Source organism: Pantherophis guttatus, chromosome 1, assembly GCF_059756535.1.
Source record: "Pantherophis guttatus breed Tessera chromosome 1, ASM5975653v1, whole genome shotgun sequence".
In the NCBI taxonomy this organism is placed as follows: Eukaryota; Metazoa; Chordata; class Lepidosauria; order Squamata; family Colubridae; genus Pantherophis; species Pantherophis guttatus.
In genome coordinates, this window is record NC_142063.1 from 169,319,913 (window position 1) to 169,338,337 (window position 18,425).

Sequence of the window (18,425 nt, forward strand, 5' to 3'; positions counted from 1 at the left end):
CATAATCTCCCTTGATGCCCAGAAGGCCTTCGACAACTTAAATTGGTCTTTTTTCATAAAACAACTTGAACTAATGAACTGTGGAGAGAAATTTCATAACCTGATTAAAAAAATTTATTCCCAACAAACAGCAAAAATCTCAATAAACGGTGACATGACACAAATTTTTGATATTCAGAAAGGAGTACGACAAGGATGTCCCATGCCACCGCTAATATTTATAATAGCATTGGAGGTATTATTAAATGAAATAAGGAACGAGGAAGAAATCAAAGGACTCAAGATCCGGACAGAGTACAAATTGCTCGCCTTTGCAGACGACATAATTTTCAACTTGGAAAACCCAAGATGATCTGGACCCAGACTGATGTCGATGATAGAAGAATACGGGGAAGTTGCGGGCCTCAAAATAAACAAACAAAAAACAAAAATAATGACGAAAAATATGACCCAGACACAGAGATTGGAATTAGAAGAAGAATTAGGAATCCAAATAGTAAAGAAGATAAAATATTTAGGTATTTGGCTGACAGGAAAAGCAACCACGATCAAAGAAGATAATTACACGAAATTACTAAAAGAAATTAAAAAAGACCTGGAAATCTGGAATGGGCTACAATTGTCATTGATGGGCAGAATCAGTTCAATTAAAATGAATATATTACCGAGAGTACTATATCTATACCAGGTAATACCATTACATCCAGGAAGGGATTTCTTCAAAAATCTAACAAAATTACAATGACTTACATATGGCAGGGAAAGAAGGCTAGAATTAAGATTAAAGCACTACAAGACACACGAGACAAAGGAGGCCTCGCAGTACCAGACTGAGAGCTATATTATAAAGCAGCCGGATTGACCTGGATCAAAGAATGGATGAGATTAGATGACAAAAGAACTTTATATCTAGAAGGCTTTGATCTCATACGAGGATGGCACGCCTTCCTATGGGATGGACCAGACAAACAACACATGTACTTCCAAAGACACATAATTCGGGCCTCACTCTTCAAGATTTGGCAGGGAATCAAGAAAACTTATTATACTAAAATACCAAAATGGTGGTCCCCGATGGAGGCATTGATATTTCCAAATACCCTTGAAATAGGAAAGATGATGCGATACCAAGATTTACTGAATCATGAAGGAGAACTTACTCCAAGACATCAACTCCAAAATGGCGATATAAATATTGATTGGTGGCACTATACTCAAATACATTCAAGATATAATGCGGATAAAATAAAATACGGAATTGCAAAAGATCTGAACGAACTGGACAGAATTCTATTAGGAGCAGACCAGAAAATGATTACCAAAACATATAACTATCTTTTGAGAGACAAATTAATAGAAGAAACAGTTAAACATAACATGATAATGTGGGCCAGGGACATAGGACATAATATTCAATTGGCAGATTGGGAGAAATTATGGAAGCAGAACATTAAAATGACAAGAGCCACATCTTACAAGGAGAACCTCATTAAAATGTTTTATAGATGGCACCTACCACCAGCCCGACTTGCCAAAATACACCCAAATACTCCGGCATTGTGTTGGAAATGTAAAACAAAAAAGGGGACATATTACCACACTTGGTGGAAATGTAGGAAAGCCCAACAGTATTGGCAAGATATAAAAAATATTATTGAAGAAATAACGAACATTCAAATAGAAAACAGTCCAGAATTCTTTTTATTTGGCATGATAACAGCACAATATCTTAAGGAAACGAAATATCTCATCATACATATCTTGACAGCAGCAAGACTACTGTTCGCCCAAAATTGGAAATTAGACCAACTCCCATCCCAAGACAAAATTATCGCAAAGATAACAGAGTGTGCTGAAATGGACAGATTGACGCTGGAACTCCAGGAAAAGGAAGAAAGTGAATACTATCTTGTATGGCACCAATGGTATCAATGGCTGGAAAGGAAAATCAGCAATAATGTAGAGGATAGAAATTAAGGTAAAGACTTACATAAGGAGATGAACTCATAAGAAAAGTAAATTTGTAGTGTAAATTTATAATGTTGGAATTAGATACTTAATAATTACTTCCTATTAAAATATATAAGCTCAACAACATATAGTCTGTTGATGACAAAAACGTATATGTAGAATGTTAGGTGGGTTTGTAGGTGGTGGGTTTTTGTTTGTCTTTGTATTGTCTTTATATCTTTGTTTATATTTTAATAATAAAAAAATATTAAAAAAAACAAAAATAAATCAATGTATTCAATTAACTTTCTGCAGAGAAAAGAGCCTCTTAACAGTATTGAAAACTCCAGCAGAACAACTGGTAGATCTTATAAATTCAAATGAACAGATAAAATCTTTCACCTGTACATAACCTGGGTCATTTGAAAGACAAAAGTTTCACTGTAGCATATGGAAACAATTTTTTACTTTAAAGTAGAACTATTCAGGAACACTGCTGATTAGAAATATGTCTTCAAACTAAAATACTACTACCTTTAAAAAATAAGTGCAATAAGATCATCATATATACATATATTGTCTTTTAAAGGGCAAAGCAAAACTGGGCATAGGTAAAAATGTTTCCCCATTATACAACATTTATTTATATGAAACTCACCATCATTTTATTGTTGTTAAAGGATCCTTCATAATACAATCCAAACTGTGTGACCACAACACCATTGCCTTGGCAAAAATCATCTTGCCACATCCCCATGTATTTTTCTCCCCTAAAGATACAGAAACATATTACTGTCTCTAAAATCTGAAAAAATGAGAAATGAGGTCAATTGGATTAGGTGACATTCTAATTTAAATAACAGTTTATTATAGTTGAGCAATTGTTTCAACAACTACTAAGATCACATCAAAAATCTATTACCATCCTTTCAGATTTAAAAAACTTGTACTAGCAGGCACAGACTTTTGTGAACTTCTCACTCTTAAATGCAAGACTGGTGATTAGGTGTCTAATGGACGCTAAAAGTAATCATGCCACTGAAATTTTATTTCAACGAATTAGAACTAGTATTACTGTATATCTCATTTCGAGGATTATTTAGGTTCTCTGCTTAAAAATAAACATTTCTTAGCAATTCTTTTTCCTGATACAGTATAGTAGCACTATATTATTAATGAAGTAATTCAAATGTTCAGATCTATTTACCTTGTAATATCATCAAATACTCCATATCCAGCCTTCTTATCCATCACCCATTGGCCAATGAACATGCTAGGTGAAGAAGAAGTCAGTTTCCCACTGCGAAGAAGGCCATGGCCATGACGCATATTATCCTGGAAGCTTCCTTCGTAAACCTCCCCAGTTGCATACCTAGAGGAAAAATAAGTTCACCTTACTACAAAGAAGCTGAGGATTTTGCTCCAAGATATTTCTCCATCATAATTTTTTTCTCTCTCTCTAACCAAGAGAGATGAATGACTATTATGTGGGCAATACCATTTTGATAGGAATGTGGAAACTTAGATTATGAGGTTAAGGAAAATATTTCTGGCAATTGATGTTCCCACCGTCATGGCCCTTATCAAAAATCTGGTCTGTTTTGTTACAGGTAGTAAATTCTATATCAAAATAGTGTAAAAGTCTGGGTACTTTCTGCTCTCCTTTCTAAAACAATGTGGGACTGGCAGGTAGATTATAAAGAGGTGGTTTAAAACCTAGATCTTCCTATTCTTAGTCCAAAACATAACCACTACACTATATATGCACTCTGTCTTTCTCTATTACCTGTAGATACCGTGTCCACACATTTTGCCTTCTTTCCAAAATCCAATATAATGGTCACTCTTCTTCATTGTTTTATTTGGTAGTTTATATTCACCATATCTGCCAATATTTAAAAAATCACAGCATTTTACAATACTAAATTACAATCTAAATTACAATGTAAATACTAATTTGCAAAACCATGCATGTTTCAAGAAAGGTTTGGAAGACATACTTTGGATGTCTATACTATGTAAACATAGTAGTATCTTCTATTCAATAGGCAATTGAAGTTTCTCATGAGCCTTAAACAAAATTCTTCTGCTTTAAGGTGTTCTCCTAAAATGTTTTTGCTTTTGTGAAAGTCTGAAAAGTTGAGCTTCTCTACCAAGAAGGGAAGAATTGTTATGCTTACAGAGTCCAACCCCCTCCTTCCAAATAATGTTTAAGCCTGCCCAGCCCTACTAATCCTAATGTGACAGTACTTTTTTTAAAAAAAATTATTTGTGAACAGCAGGTTTCCCCCCTCCCTCGGCTTAGTTTATTATACCTACCCATCCTCCATGCCATTTCTGAACATGCCAGAATACATCTTTCCATCTGCCCACTTCAAGACTCCTCTGAAATATATGGAATACTATAATTATATTGGTTCTATATTTAAATTATCACAATACAGGTTATGCATAATTTTTATAACTTCCAAAAGCAACTAGGCTATGCCAGATTAACTTTTAATTCTCAGAGTTATGACAATGTAGGCTAAGGGGCTTTCAATATATATTACTGCATCTATTTCAGGGTAAATCTACTATAAACATTTAGGTACAATAAATGACTTCTCATATAATCTGGAAAAATTTCAGTTTCACCTTCCATGTGGCTTCCCAGAAAGCCATCGACCATTGTAAACAGCATCCTTAAGCCGAGGGTCTTTATAGAAGGTATATCTTGCATTCCTTGAAATAGGAGGCTCCTGCCTCTGAAGGCTTCCACTACCACCATAGGGAGGAAAATCAGATGTCCCTTTTAAGGCCTGATCTATAGCTTGGCTTATAGATTTCAGCCACTTAGTCTGAAACAGAGTGAAAAATAGTCAAAAGCTTTCTGATGCCTACATTCCTCTTCCTTCTCTCATTCTGCATCTCTTGCAGGAATTCCATGGAATTGGTATTACACATCTACTGAGGTCATGGAATTCATACATAATAACAATAGTGGATTGTAGAATACAGTATAAACATTCCAGTACTTTTACTCTTTAAAAATCAGAATTGAATTTTAACATTACCAGTTATATAGGCCCAATATACAATGCTATATCAGACATTTCTTCCTAAATTAATTAGTTAACCATTATGTAATTTGTGAAGCTCGTGGCCTATATAGTAGAGCTCAGTCCAACTATGAGTTGTGGGTTACCATTTTAAAATAAATGCTGAAAGATAGGCAACATATGATTATTTAATGTTAGTAGTTCTGAAAGTACATAGGTTCACACCACTAAAAATGTCAATGTTCAACAATTGACATTTGTTCTGTCCCCTTGTTTTAAAAATTAAAGGATAAAATGGACATACTTAATACGCAACAGACTTAACACAGTTGTTTAGTCTTTAACCACCACTAAAAAACAGTTATGAGGACCCTCTGAAGATGTAATTTTATCTCTATCAACTATTGGGAATCCCACCTAAAAAAATGTTGAAAAAGGTGAGATCCCTGTTTGCTAAGCAGTTACCTCTTCTTATCAACTATTTTCCAAAGATGGGATGCTGGATATTTAGACTGTACACCAATTCTAGAGGAAATTTACACAATATAGTAATTTTATTAGGTTGATCCGAAATCATCACAGATCATAAAAAAAAGTTTCATACCAATTTCAAAGAATGGAACAGAAAAAATACAGAATAGGCTCTAGAAAGCAAGCCATACTAGAAAATTGAAAAATCATTAATGCATCTGATGAACTGAATGGAGGGAAGGGGCAAAAAAGTCCTACCTTTTCTTGTGGAGTTGATGAAATGAGAATAAATTGTTCTTCAGGTGTAGTGATTCTCAAACCATTCCTAGAGGAAAGAAAATAAACAAAGAGTGTTGTAAATGTTAATCAGAGAAATGACTATATTACATTCTTTTCATATAAAAAAATCCAAGACTCATTTGTTCTCCCTTTCTTCTTCACTTCACATCACCGTAATTAATGCATATTACATTATCCAAGGAACAAACTTTGTCATCTTCTCTCTAGTATTGACTAAATATAGCAATTCAGACTTCTGGTTTTACTACGGAATTTTTATTCCAGGAGGACACAAGATGGAGAATATTTCTGCAACAGTGAAGAATGACATAGCTAACCCTATTCCACTCCATTTCAGAATTCCTAGAGCAGGGGTATCAAACTCAAGGATTTGGCCCTCAGGGTGCTTAGATCTGGCCCATGGGGCTGCCCTGGAAACAGTGAAGGACCGGTCTGCAGTGCCTCTGCCACAGCGAAAACAAGAGCTCTGTTTTCACTGGCAGAGGGTTGCAGGAGGCCATCGCAGCCAAAAACAGATGTCAAGCTGGCCACACACCCCTGGCCACGCCCCCCCTGGTCAAACACAACCTTGATGCAGTCGTCAATGAAATCGAGTTTGACACCCCTGTCCTAGAGGGAGACGGGCAAAGCTGCTGCAGCTGGTCTCCTTCCTCTCCATCCCACACCTGCTCCAAAGGGCTATCAACATGATGTGTTCTGTGGGAAGGATCTATGACTTCTTCTAGAGTCATTAAAAAAATGTACTGTCTACATGATTGCTTATTTAGATTGACAGGATTTGAATCCTGAAAAACAAGATGCAGTAAATAAATACTTTTCTTCTTAAACAATTGCATGAGTACCGTATTTTCCGGCGTATAAGACGACTGGGCGTATAAGATGACCCCCAACTTTTCCTGTTAAAATATAGGGTTTGGGCTATACTCGCCATATATGACTACCCCTCTTCCAATGCACACCAAATAAAAATTAAATCGACCATCAGAGCTGGGACCGTCAGAGCCATGGTTCTGGCGATCCCAGCTGAGTTGCAGGGAACTCAGCTAGGATCGTCAGAGCTGGGATCGCCAGAGCTGGGATCGCCAGAGCCATTTAAGGCTCGTCAGAGCCTTTCGGGCTGGTCTGCCTGGTTACAGGAGAACGATACCCGGCGTATAAGACGACCCCCGACTTTTGAGAAGATTTTCATGTGTTAAAAAGTCGTCTTATACGCCGGAAAATATGGTAATTGTTAATGAAGAATACATGCAGTCTGCAAATACAGGTAGTCGTTGACTTACGACTGCCAAAAATTTCTGTTTCTAAGCAAGACAGTTGTTAAGTGAGTTTTGCTCCATTTTACAACTTTTCTTGACACAGTTGCTAAGTGAATCACTGTAATTGTTAAGTTAGTAACACAGGCGTTAAGTGAATCTGTCTTTCCCATTGACTTTGCTTGTCAGAAGCTCGCAAAAGGAGATCACATGACTCCAGGATACTGCAATTCTCTTAAATATGAGTTAGTTGCTAAGCATATGAATTTTGATCACATGACATAGGGATGCTGCAATGGCCGTGTGAAAAACGGTCATAAGTAATTTTTTTCAACTGAAAAAACTTTCAACGGTCACTAAATTAACTGTAAGTCAAGGAATCACCTGTAGACTGTATAAAACTAAATACTTTTACATCTGAAGTGTACATTAGACTGTTTCATAGATTCAGCAGGTTTACACTTAAAAGCCCATATTAACAATTGTGTCAATTGACACAATTTAAATTCTCTTATGAGTATGAAAGCAATTTCAAGAGTAAGTAGGAATAGGCTGCAAAATAAGTTTTAAAAGAATCAATAATTTGTTAACTAGTCCAAACCAGGTGTGGAATGCTACCGGTTTGCTCCAGTTCGGGTGAACCAGTAGTGATAAAAACTACCAGTTCGGGTGAACTGGTAGTAAAAAAAAGCTACCGGTAGTTTACCTGCTTTCTAGCAAGGCTAAATCGAGCGGCACAGCCGATCGTCGAATCGTAGCTTTTTTTAACTACCGCTTCGCCCAAACCGGTAGCTTTTTAAACGTGTAGCATGTGGTGTGTACTGCACATGCGTATGCAGTGTGCGCTTGGCGCGCAATGCACATGCGCAGACAGCAAACCGGTAGCAAACCAGTTCAGATTTTCACCACTGGTCCAAACTTAATATAAAGCAACTGAAAAATACTTACATATTACCAGACTCTTCTGAAACAGGTTCTACCCACAGGGTAGACAAAGAAAAAATATGGTGAGTTGAGAACTATAAGAGAAAAAAAGGAAAAGATCAATCTTCATATTATGTTTATGGCCATAATGTAAGGTTCAGTCCATGGTCTTTGCTTGGGCCCTAGCTTTCAATTCAAGATGTTGGTTGTTACTACCTATAAAAACGTTTTGTGGTATGGGATCAGAATGCTTCTCTCTACAAGCCCTCCTACATGTATAGGAGGAGAGCATGCTCTGGGTCCCTTTGATTAAGCAATACCATTTTATGGGACCCAAAATGTTGTGGCACTTGACCACTGGAACATCTCCCCCCCTAAGATTCCCCTCACCACTAGCCTTTTGAAAAGCAGTCAAGACTTGGTTCATTGCTCAGACTTTGGATGATTAGTAACTGCTTTGAGGTTTTATTCTCAGCTGTCCTTTTCTGTTTTAAGATTATTTGGGGGATTGTTTCTGAAATATTTTTTAATTATTGGTTTAATTTTAAATTCTATTGGTTGCCCAGAATTCCTCAGGTGAGAGGGACAGCCATATTAAACAAACAAACTCTAGTGTGATTGCAACATTCAAGTTCCATTGCAGTCTGTGCATTACCATATCTGTACAAAGAAAAACTCTGATCCATAATTCAGTGATGTCCTCTATTCTTAACATGCCTGATTAGCAGCAATTGACAAAGACTGGAGGAAAAAAGCAGTAGCAGCATTTGGTTTCTCTTTTGTGATAAATTACTCACAATTTAGAAGATCCGAATAACTGGACTGGATGATAATAAAAAAGAATTCAGAGGGAAGAGAGGGAGGGAAGGAAAACAAAATCTATTTTTGAATTGCGTTTGGACTAATGAACCTACAAACTAATGAACTAGCCTATATTCATTTTTTATTATTTCAGAAAATAGAAAAATCTTACCACATGCCAGGCAGAATAATTTTAGTGACAACACAGAAGACTGCCCAATTAGTTACCTATATGTTCTATACCTATAAAATAAATACAGATATTGAATATTTCTCTACTGGGGATATAGATACATTTAGTTTGCCAGGAGGAGCATGTTGTGGGTCCATCTGCTAAGGAGCTTCATTTTGCAGTTAAGAGAGCCTTTTCTGCCATGCCCCCATCCTTTGGGACACCCTTTGAAACAAGGTGAAATTGGCCGACCTTACAGACCTTCTGGAAGGCCTTTAAAACCTGCTTGTGACATCAGGCCTGTGGATGTGAAAGTTTTGAAATGCAGTCTTCTGTGTTTTTGTTTTATTATAATTTTAATTGTTTTAATTGTGTTTTAATAGTTTTGTTATTTTAATTTCGATTGTTGAGTTTTTGTTATTATAACTATGTGCACTGCCCAGAGTCAGATAAACAAGATGGGTAGCTATACAGTATAGATGAAATAAACATGCTTTCAATTTGAAGGCTTCCTTGTCTTAGGAAGAGATGACTGTCCCATTCTTCAAGTACAGACCTGAGCATGGACTAAGGCATCATTGAAGAGGATAAACCAATTCACTGAAAATCTCCCAGCATGTTGCAGCGACAATCCTCGATTGCTGCTTTCACAGATTAGTCGCCGTTCAGGTTTCCTCAAGGAATCCTATAATTGAAAAGAAATACAAGGCAATTTAACAACAGGTAAAGCAATTCATGCCAGGAATTTGCAATGTAGTGCTGGTGGAGTTTGAATTTATTTGCACTTAAACATTGTAATGTAATGTAATGTAATGTAATGTAATGTAAGGTAAGGTAAGGTAAGGTAAGGTAAGGTAAGGTAAGGTAAGGTAAGGTAAGGTAAGGTAAGGTAAGGTAATGTAATGTAATGTAATGTAATATAATATAATATAATATAATATAATATAATATAATATAATGGAATGATAAATCATAATTAACAAGATACCATTTTCTAAAACTAGAAGAATTATCTTCATGAAAGTAGAAACAGAAAGTATTACAATTTGTGGTAATAAATAATATCAGCTCCTAATACACACACACACACATACTGTCATTTTCCCAGGAAATGTTTTCCAAAAACCCAGTGTATATTCAGCGTCTTTTCTTTTCCTACTGAGATGGACAGCCAGAGATTCATAAGAAGAGCTGGAATCCTGAAGGCTTTGATATTCTGGAGATGTCTACAGAGAAAGAGAAAGAATGGAGACTCATGAATGTTCCACAAGACCATCCCAATATTTTGATATAAATTACTGTATTTTTTGCTCCATAAAATACTCCAGACCATAAGACGCACCTAGCTTTTGGAGAGAAAAACAAGAAAAAAATAATCTGCCTCTGCCTCCCAGCCCCAGCACGTGGCTTGTCAGGGCTCCACTCCGTTGCACTCACCACCGGTCAGCTGAGTGACAGCTGGATTCCAGCCTCCCATAGCCCTGCCAATCAGTGGGCTGGCCGACCAGAAACGGTGCTATTGCTGCCTCCTGTGTCTGCTGTCTCCGCTGGGAATGCTGGAGCCTTCGCCAGCATTCCCTGGCTATTGCTGCTGCTGCCTATCAGTGGTTGGATCAGCTTCCCGGAATACCGCCAATCAGCTGTTCCAGGTGGCAGGAATCATCGCCTATCACTGCCGCCTGTGGCATCCCCGCCACCTGGAACAGCTGATCAGTGGTATTCCAGGAGGCTGATCCAACTGCCGATAGGTGCCGGCGCTGCCGACAAGTGACAGGCAGAGAAAGCAATAGGCAATATTTGCTCCATAAGAGGCACAGACATTTCCACCCACTTTTTTGGGGAAGAAAAAATGTGTCTTATATGGCAAAAAATATGGTACTTTATATTACAATATTAGAAAAACCCGTATTTAATATATCAGTGAAGTTAGAATAGCTGGATAAATAAATTTACCTTCCATAACACTGGAGCTATAGTGACATATTACATAAATTAACTTTCAATCTACTAAAGCCAAGATGTTAGCAGTATTTACACTTAAAAAGTTTATATACAGTACACATTTTTTGCCCCAGCAGGTGGCAGCATCTAGCAGTCTTTTCTGGAATCAGAAGAAAACAGCAGAGCAGCCGTTAGTACTTGGAAGAGAGATTTCTAGGAATCCTAGGGATGTAAAGACTGCAATTTCGGGGGGGGGGGGGGGGAGGGGAAGATAGGCGGTGGCAAGCCATTTTTTTTAGAGCTGCCAAGAACCACGTCTGTGAAATTACCAGGGGTTGACCTCAGCTTTACAGAATTTTATAATTACCATTTGTAATATTCTGGAAACAGCCTTGGGGCTCATAAAGTCTGATTTCAGCATGATTTATAGCAAAGTAATTTTTAAACTGCCACCTAAGAAGATCCTCTATTTTCTAAAGAGGCTTAAGGGTAACCTAAACATTGCAGCCTTTGTTTCAAGTTCCAGGTAGCAAATTCACATGCAACCTGTAGAGTGCTGGTGAAACCTACAGTTCTGCTAAATTCCAAAAGTGTCCCCTCCTCCAGGAAATCCACCCCAAAGAGAAAGATTCCTTTTGGGAATCAAATGCACTGAGGAAGGCAGATCTCTCAGGGATATTATTACCACTATTAGGATGCTGAATTGTTTGGTCAACAGGAAAAGATTTGTTGGGGGTTAGGAGCCAGTAGTGGAAAGGAAAGCATCAGTGCATATTCCATTACTCTGATCAGTCTTTGAAACATCTTCCTTTCACCTTCATCTTCCCAGTGCCTTCCTTTTATGAGGAACTCAAAGATGAAGAGTGTACATATACCAATAGCCATTCAACTATCCCATTGCCATCTCTTCCGCATCCAGAATTCAAAACATGTGAAGGAATGGTGGGTTCCTCCCGGTTCGACCGAGCCAGTAGCAGTGACGATATGATGTCACCGAATCAGTTCTCTTTGTTCGGGAGCTGGGCCCTCCCCCCCGCGTTATTCTTACCTTTTATTTGGCCCACCCCCAATTTTTCGCTGTCTCCCGAGTCCCAGCTGATCGGCTGGAAGGAAAAAAACTGTTTAAACTCTTGCCATGGGGCTTCAAAGGGCTGCCCTACAGCTGATCAGTGTTAAAAGGCAGTGTGGTGGTAGACCAGTGTGCTCGAAAAACAAATGGGTAGACCGGTGCCTCCAAAAACAAATGAGTAGACCAGTGCCTCCAAAAACAAATGAGTAGAGTGGTGCCTCCAAAAACAAATGAGTAGACCGAAACGCTCCAAGAACAAATGGGTAGACCGGTACAGCTGTGTAAGCAGTTAAAAACCTGGTAGACCAGTAACTCTGCTAAATCCTAAAGAATTGTCACATGACCATCAAATCACGCCCACAAAATAAACCACGCCCACAGAACCAGTAGTAAAAAATTTTTAGAACCCACTCCTGATGTGAAGAAACTTATCCACTTTTTAGAGGAAATAGCAACCACTGTTTGGATCCCTTTCCCAAATAACGGGTGAATTCATTCAGAATTTATCCACATAAGAACTTGTCTACTTTATCATAAGTCCACTAACCGTGGTCTGCTAAACTTAATTTTTACTGGACTTGAGCCTAACCCTAAATTTAATACAATGTGACCTTCAATTACCAGAAATCCCCAATCAGAATTCTGGCTAAGGAATTCTGGAAGTTGAAGTCCATGTATCTTAAAGTTGCCATGGTTGGGAAACACTGCTCTTATACTTTTGCTAAGAGTCCTCATTTTGATGATGGAAAAATTTTACAATACCAAAGAATATACACATGACAACAGCTGCCATGCAACTGCCAATATTATTAATAGCTTCCATCCTGAAATAAGCATGCAAATCAGTTGTTGGAATGCAATCTTCCACTGTTAAGGGGATTATTTCATGAAAATAGTTACTAGACAGTATTCCATTATCTCATACTGAACTCTTATACAACATAAAGAAATTCCCAGAATGTTTCAATAATAAGCCTTTTTTTGAGTTTATAGGCAATTCCATAGCTAGGAATATATTTAATGAAGATTAACTGTCCTATTTACTATGGCTAAACCAAAGAATGCAGAACCATGCAAACAAGTTCACATTCAGAAGCACACAGTAAAAGATAAACAATTAAATTAAATTGCATGATTTAGCTATCCCGAGACAGATTACAGGATTAAAAACAAATAGATAACCTACTATTTAAAAAAAACTTTCACACTGAACAACTTACCACTTCAAAACAGGTAGCAAGCTTTAGTAAAACTCTAGCATAATTATGAAGTCGTCTGATTGGCAAGAAAAACAGAGCATTTAGCATATCCATTAATGGATAAATCTCATTTGTCTCTGACAGATCTTGAAGTAATGCTTGGTTTTTGCCTAAGAAATCCCTACAGGTAAAGGTAAATATGTATTATGTCTCAACAGTACTCAGTATTTAAAGAAATGAAATGAATTTGATTATTTAAGGAAATAACTTTATATAACACACACACATACCATTGCAAACATGATTAATAGATATGATATATACACACACACACACACACACACAGACACAGACACACACAGAGCTTCCCAAAAAATATGACCTACCCCGAAAATAAGCCCTAGTCAGATTTTTGGGAATGGGCATAATATAAGACCTACCCCCAAAAATAAGCCCTAGTTAAGGTGGCATGGCCAGCACAGGAGGCAGCCCTTCCCTTCTCTGGTCACCTCATGGAGGCTTGGCCCACGGATCAGCTGAGCCAGCAAGGCCAGGAACTGCCTCTCATTCTGCCTCTTTGCAGGTCTCCCAGTGCAATGCTCTGCCGCAACTTCGGAGCAAAACTCCACCTTCCCTGCGTAGGATTGAAAGGCTGAAAGCTTTGGAGGGAGCATTTTTGGGATGTGCATCTGTGCAGAGCTCCCCAAGGATAGAACAATTGGCAGGGAAATGGGGGGAATTTTCCTGCTGATCGGAGCAAGGCGAAGCCTCCAGCCTTGCAATCCTCCGCAGGGAAGGCAGAGGTATGTTCTAAAGCTGCAGCAGAGCGTTGCACCAGACCTCCACAGGTAACATTTCTGAAATGTTAACTTTTATCACAGTACTCACAGGAAAATCCCCCCCTCATCAAGGTTTGATTTGCTTTCTGTGAAGCTTTGGGCTGAGAAAGGTCTGTGCCATTCACTTCTTTCCCCTCCCCTCCTCCGGCTGTCCATTTCAGCTTTGGCAGACAACCGTTCACCAGGGTGGAGGATCCCTCGTGGAGTGCGATCGAACCTACAACCCCAACGAACTCAGTGGGTGCGAGCTACCCCAACCCAAAAAGGGGAAGGAGTTGAAGGGGGGGGGGGCTGTGGGAATTCTGGGAGTTGAAATCCACAAGTTTTTAAATGGCCAAGTGGCTGCCCATGCTGCTGCTGACCTCTTCGCCCTCCTGGCAGCGCTGCTCTCAGTAGCGCTGTGGGACTGCTCCTGTCTGGCCGGGTTGAATCATCCCAGATTAAAAACCTCTGAAAATGGCGCCATGCTGCCTTGCCTGCTGCTTTACCACACACAGCTGGAATGAGAGTTGCAGCGCCCGCCAAGGCCCGAAGAGCACCGAGCTCAGTGTAGCTGTAGCCCAGCGCCTGCAGCACCAAGTAGGTGTGTAGGCTGGTGTTCAGCAGCCCAAAGGCGGCTGCGGGCAAGGCGGCACAGGCAGCATGGCTTCACCCGCAATGCCAGCAGCATGGGGCCTGCCGCATCCGAGAAGTATCCCAGCAGCAGCTGGGCTAGCAGGCAGGGTAGGTGAGAAGCTCCCTGCCGGCCAGGCACTGAAGTTCTGCCACTGCTGCTGGGAGGAGGGGGCGGGGAGAGAGAAAGAGAGATCTGATCCAACCTCAGAGGGCTGGCGGCAATGTGCTCTCTCTTTCTTTCACACACATACACACACACACACCCTCCAAGGCAGCCACATTCCTTCACTATCCTGCTTTCTAGTTCCGTTCTCTGCTGGGCGTATAGGGCAAGAAATCTGTGGGACTACCATTAAAAAAAACCCTTCTTGCAAGAAGTTGGAATTGATTGATTGAACTTTTTTTTACGGTAGTCCCACGAACTTGTTTCTCTGCACACAATGGTGAGAAAAGCAACGGAGCTGGAAATTGGGAACTGATAGGCAAAGAAAGGCTTGGAGGAAGCGAGGGCACCTGGGTGGTGGTGGGTGGGGCAAGCTTTTCTGCTGACAAATTCCTCCTCTTTGACGCCCGATGCCAAAAGGCAGAGAAAGAGTTACCGGGGAGAAGCCAGTTGTCCCGGGAGTTGGGAATACCCTTTCTCCCCACCCCAGTTGCCATCCCCAAATTGCATAAAGGGGGTGGGTGGCTAAGTGAGGGGCAGGAAGCCCTGTCATGCCTGGCAAGAGGGGGAGAAGAGACAGCAAAAGGAGCCCAATCTCACTCCACGTACCCCAATGAAAGGTAACAGCAGCCTGGCTGCTTCCCTTCCCTGACCTCTCTGGCACTGGAAGCCAACTAACAGACACACACCCAGTCACTCATTCATCCCCCGCTCTCTCTTCCTCACCAGCCGAGATCAGAAGTCCAGAATCGCCGTCGCGGCCCAGAACACAAGAAATGGGCTCCCTTGCAGCGCCTCCTCTCCCTCTTCTCCTCCCAGGCAGTGGTGGTGCATCTGGCTCACTGATTTTGGCCTGATCTTGGCCAGTGGTGGCAGCGTCTAACCCGATCCTGGCCAGCAATCCTGCGGGCAGGAAATGGTCACGCCGATCCTGCTTTATGGCCGTGCCGACAGAGCCCGCACCAGCCACTGTTCGGAGCTCCGGCACCAGGTCCCCCCCCCCTCCCCAATCCCAGGTCAACAGGTTGCTTGACCTGGGACTCATGGCCTGGTGACAATCCCCACGTCGCCTGCTCCACATGTTTGCTGAGTAGGGATTTGGGAACTAGCCAGGCTGGCTGAGTGTGCACAAAATGCTGAGCTGGAGAACAGGGCGGGTGGTGGTGGTGGTGGTTCGCGCCCAGCTGGCTTCACGTAGGAGAGGAGGTGCTGCGAGGGAGCTCATTTCTTGCATTGGCCGGGTGGGAAATACCCTACAATGTACAAGCTCCACCTTTATCATGATTTTAATCATTCATTAGTGCAAGAATAAATCAAATGACTCTGCGCATGAAAATGTGCACTTACACTGCTGGCTTGGAGAGTACTGAAAATCCTCCCATAACCAAAAAGTTTGTCAAGGAAGCAGAGTACCTAAAACAGAACAGTGGAAGAAAAGTGAATATTCTTGTGGATATCATCATGAATCTGTCTAATAGAAAATGTAAGAAATGAAACTCTTTCTGCCTAATCTCCGACTTTCCAGCCTTTAGCATTTCAATGTGTTTATATCACTAGACTCTGGTAGTAGAGTTTCCTCTCACTTTGCTTTGATAACAAGGAACTCTATGTCCAAATTCTGATACCTTTACATGTTGTTCTCTCCCCCGTCATAGTACAGCAGTACAACATTACTATTCAAACTCAAATTTTCCCATCTGGCCTGGAGTATCTCACATCATAAGCGCTGTGATTAGGAAGCAAAGCAGCATTGATTCCTGCTATACAAGATTTATATGAAAATACCCAAAGTAATGCGATAGGTAATAAAGAGGTATTTTTTTTCTTAGCAGCTTTTCTGTCTGAGGCATATGTCAATAATATTGCATAATAGCCATTTGTATGTCACATTAAAATGAAAGATATATCACAGCATGAATCTATGAACTGTATTCTTAAAGGTTATTGACTAACAGATTTAATATTCTCCTGTATTTACAGCATGGCATACCTTAAATTTGATAATTGAAAATGCCCAATGCTTGTGTTTCAGTGCTAATACGATCATAAAAATACTCAATTGATGACAGTTTCAAGAATTCTGCTTCTTGCCTGCCAGTCTAAAGGAGTAGCTGGTGATTTTTCCAATCATTCTTCAACTTAATTTTACAGTGCAAGTCAGCAGTTCAGAAAACAGTAAGCATAATGTTTGAAAACTGTTAGTTTTTGTTTAGAATTCATTCCATTTTCAGATGCAGCTTTACCTAGTGTAATAAAAATCCACAAATTAAAAAAAAAAATCCTTACTCAGTATAACTTTCCAAAAACAGATTTGAATGCTTCAGAATCACCAGATTCTTTGCCTCTTTTAATCCTTGAAGAAAGCTGGTCAAAGAGGCTCCATGCTGACCAATCAGGTAACACAGTTTGCTGAATGTGCTTGCCATTTCTTGCAGCAATTGGATGGTAGATGCCATACCTAAATTATCTGTAACCCAACAATAGTTGAAATACATGGTAGAAACATTGCCAATTCAATATATCAGAAACAAGAATTAGTTTAAGCTCTCAAAACTATACATTTAAAACTGTTTTCAAAGATTCTCATGAACTAGTCAGTAAATCCATCTTTATTTAATTACAGTTATGAACACTTAATCATCAAGGACCTTTTACAACATACCATGGGAGTTTAGCTCATCATACATACAAGTCAGGACACAAATAATTTGCTGGGAATGAGAACAGGAGGCAAAATTTGGAAGGAGCATTTTGCAAGAAGGTTGGTCATGAATGTGGCCGCAAGAATCTGAGGATTGAAGCTAGCTATGGAGTGAGGGGAAAATTAAGAATGTCAGCTGGACAACAAAGCTCAGCTGAAGGAATGGAACATTTTAAATAATTGATAGAATATGACTTATTTACTGCAATGGGAAATTCAGGCTGTTTTCCTTTTCTATGAAGAGGAATGTAGGGGGAACTTTGATGAAGGTAGGCAGGAGCTGTTAAGGGAAGAGAAATGACAACTTTGACCTATGAAGACTAAAAATCCCCTAACCCAATACATCTTCCTACGGAAAAGGAAGCATTGGTTCAGTTGTTTCATGCCAAAATGAGCACCTATCCATACTACAAAAATACTCTTTCAAGGTATCTAAAAAGACCAGTTCAACTACAAGAACATTTAGAAAGCCTAATTCATTATAATAAGCTGAGAAAAGTTTCTGAAAAGTAAACAGGGCTCTGGGAAAAAAAAGAAGGAAATCCCCAGAAGAAAATTATGTTAATGGACACTGCACCTTTGGTTATTTCAAAACACCATTGTCTTTGCAGTCCTGTCTCATTGTCACAGACATCCTAATAGCCTTATTGAACTCACTAGGCACGTAATGTGCTATAGTCAATAACATTTCTGGCTGCTACATCCAATCAATTCATATTTTAATTTGCTTAAACTGTAACCCCAACCTTCTTCAGATGTATCTTGTTGAGTCACTGAGAACTGGATGGTAAATAAATTTAATACATATGATTTGTCTCTAGTACTGTGAATACACCAATGTGTACTTTCAGTGTAATGTGTTTTAATCTCTAGTACCAACAAAGGAAACATCGGCATCAAATATTGCTACAAATTGGCAAAAGAACCAAGATACTCCAGATATATAGAAGCTAGATTTGGGCTTTTGCAGCAAAGACCAAATACCT

General features: G+C 39.6%; 1 protein-coding gene across 12 annotated transcripts in view; it reads right to left on the reverse strand.

The window, feature by feature from the left end:
- ALS2 (alsin Rho guanine nucleotide exchange factor ALS2) overlaps positions 1-18,425 on the reverse strand; it is a 61,907-nt gene that overhangs the window by 23,213 nt on the left and 20,269 nt on the right. For 6 of the 12 annotated variants that reach the window (XM_087885116.1, XM_087885082.1, XM_034430929.3 and 3 more), the window contains 12 exons: positions 17,025-17,205; positions 16,086-16,151; positions 13,143-13,302; positions 10,007-10,138; positions 9,469-9,597; positions 7,964-8,034; positions 5,721-5,787; positions 4,588-4,790; positions 4,270-4,335; positions 3,737-3,835; positions 3,158-3,322; positions 2,609-2,720 (listed from right to left, as the gene is read on the reverse strand). In XM_087885116.1, coding sequence (XP_087741242.1) covers positions 2,609-2,720; positions 3,158-3,322; positions 3,737-3,835; positions 4,270-4,335; positions 4,588-4,790; positions 5,721-5,787; positions 7,964-8,034; positions 9,469-9,597; positions 10,007-10,138; positions 13,143-13,302; positions 16,086-16,151; positions 17,025-17,205 — 1,451 coding nt within the window. Of the gene's footprint in view, positions 1-2,608; positions 2,721-3,157; positions 3,323-3,736; positions 3,836-4,269; positions 4,336-4,587; positions 4,791-5,720; positions 5,788-7,963; positions 8,035-9,468; positions 9,598-9,994; positions 10,139-13,142; positions 13,303-16,085; positions 16,152-17,024; positions 17,206-18,425 lie in introns of all 12 variants that reach the window. The other 6 variants (XM_087885112.1, XM_034430938.3, XM_034430911.3 and 3 more) reach the window with 1 other exon arrangement.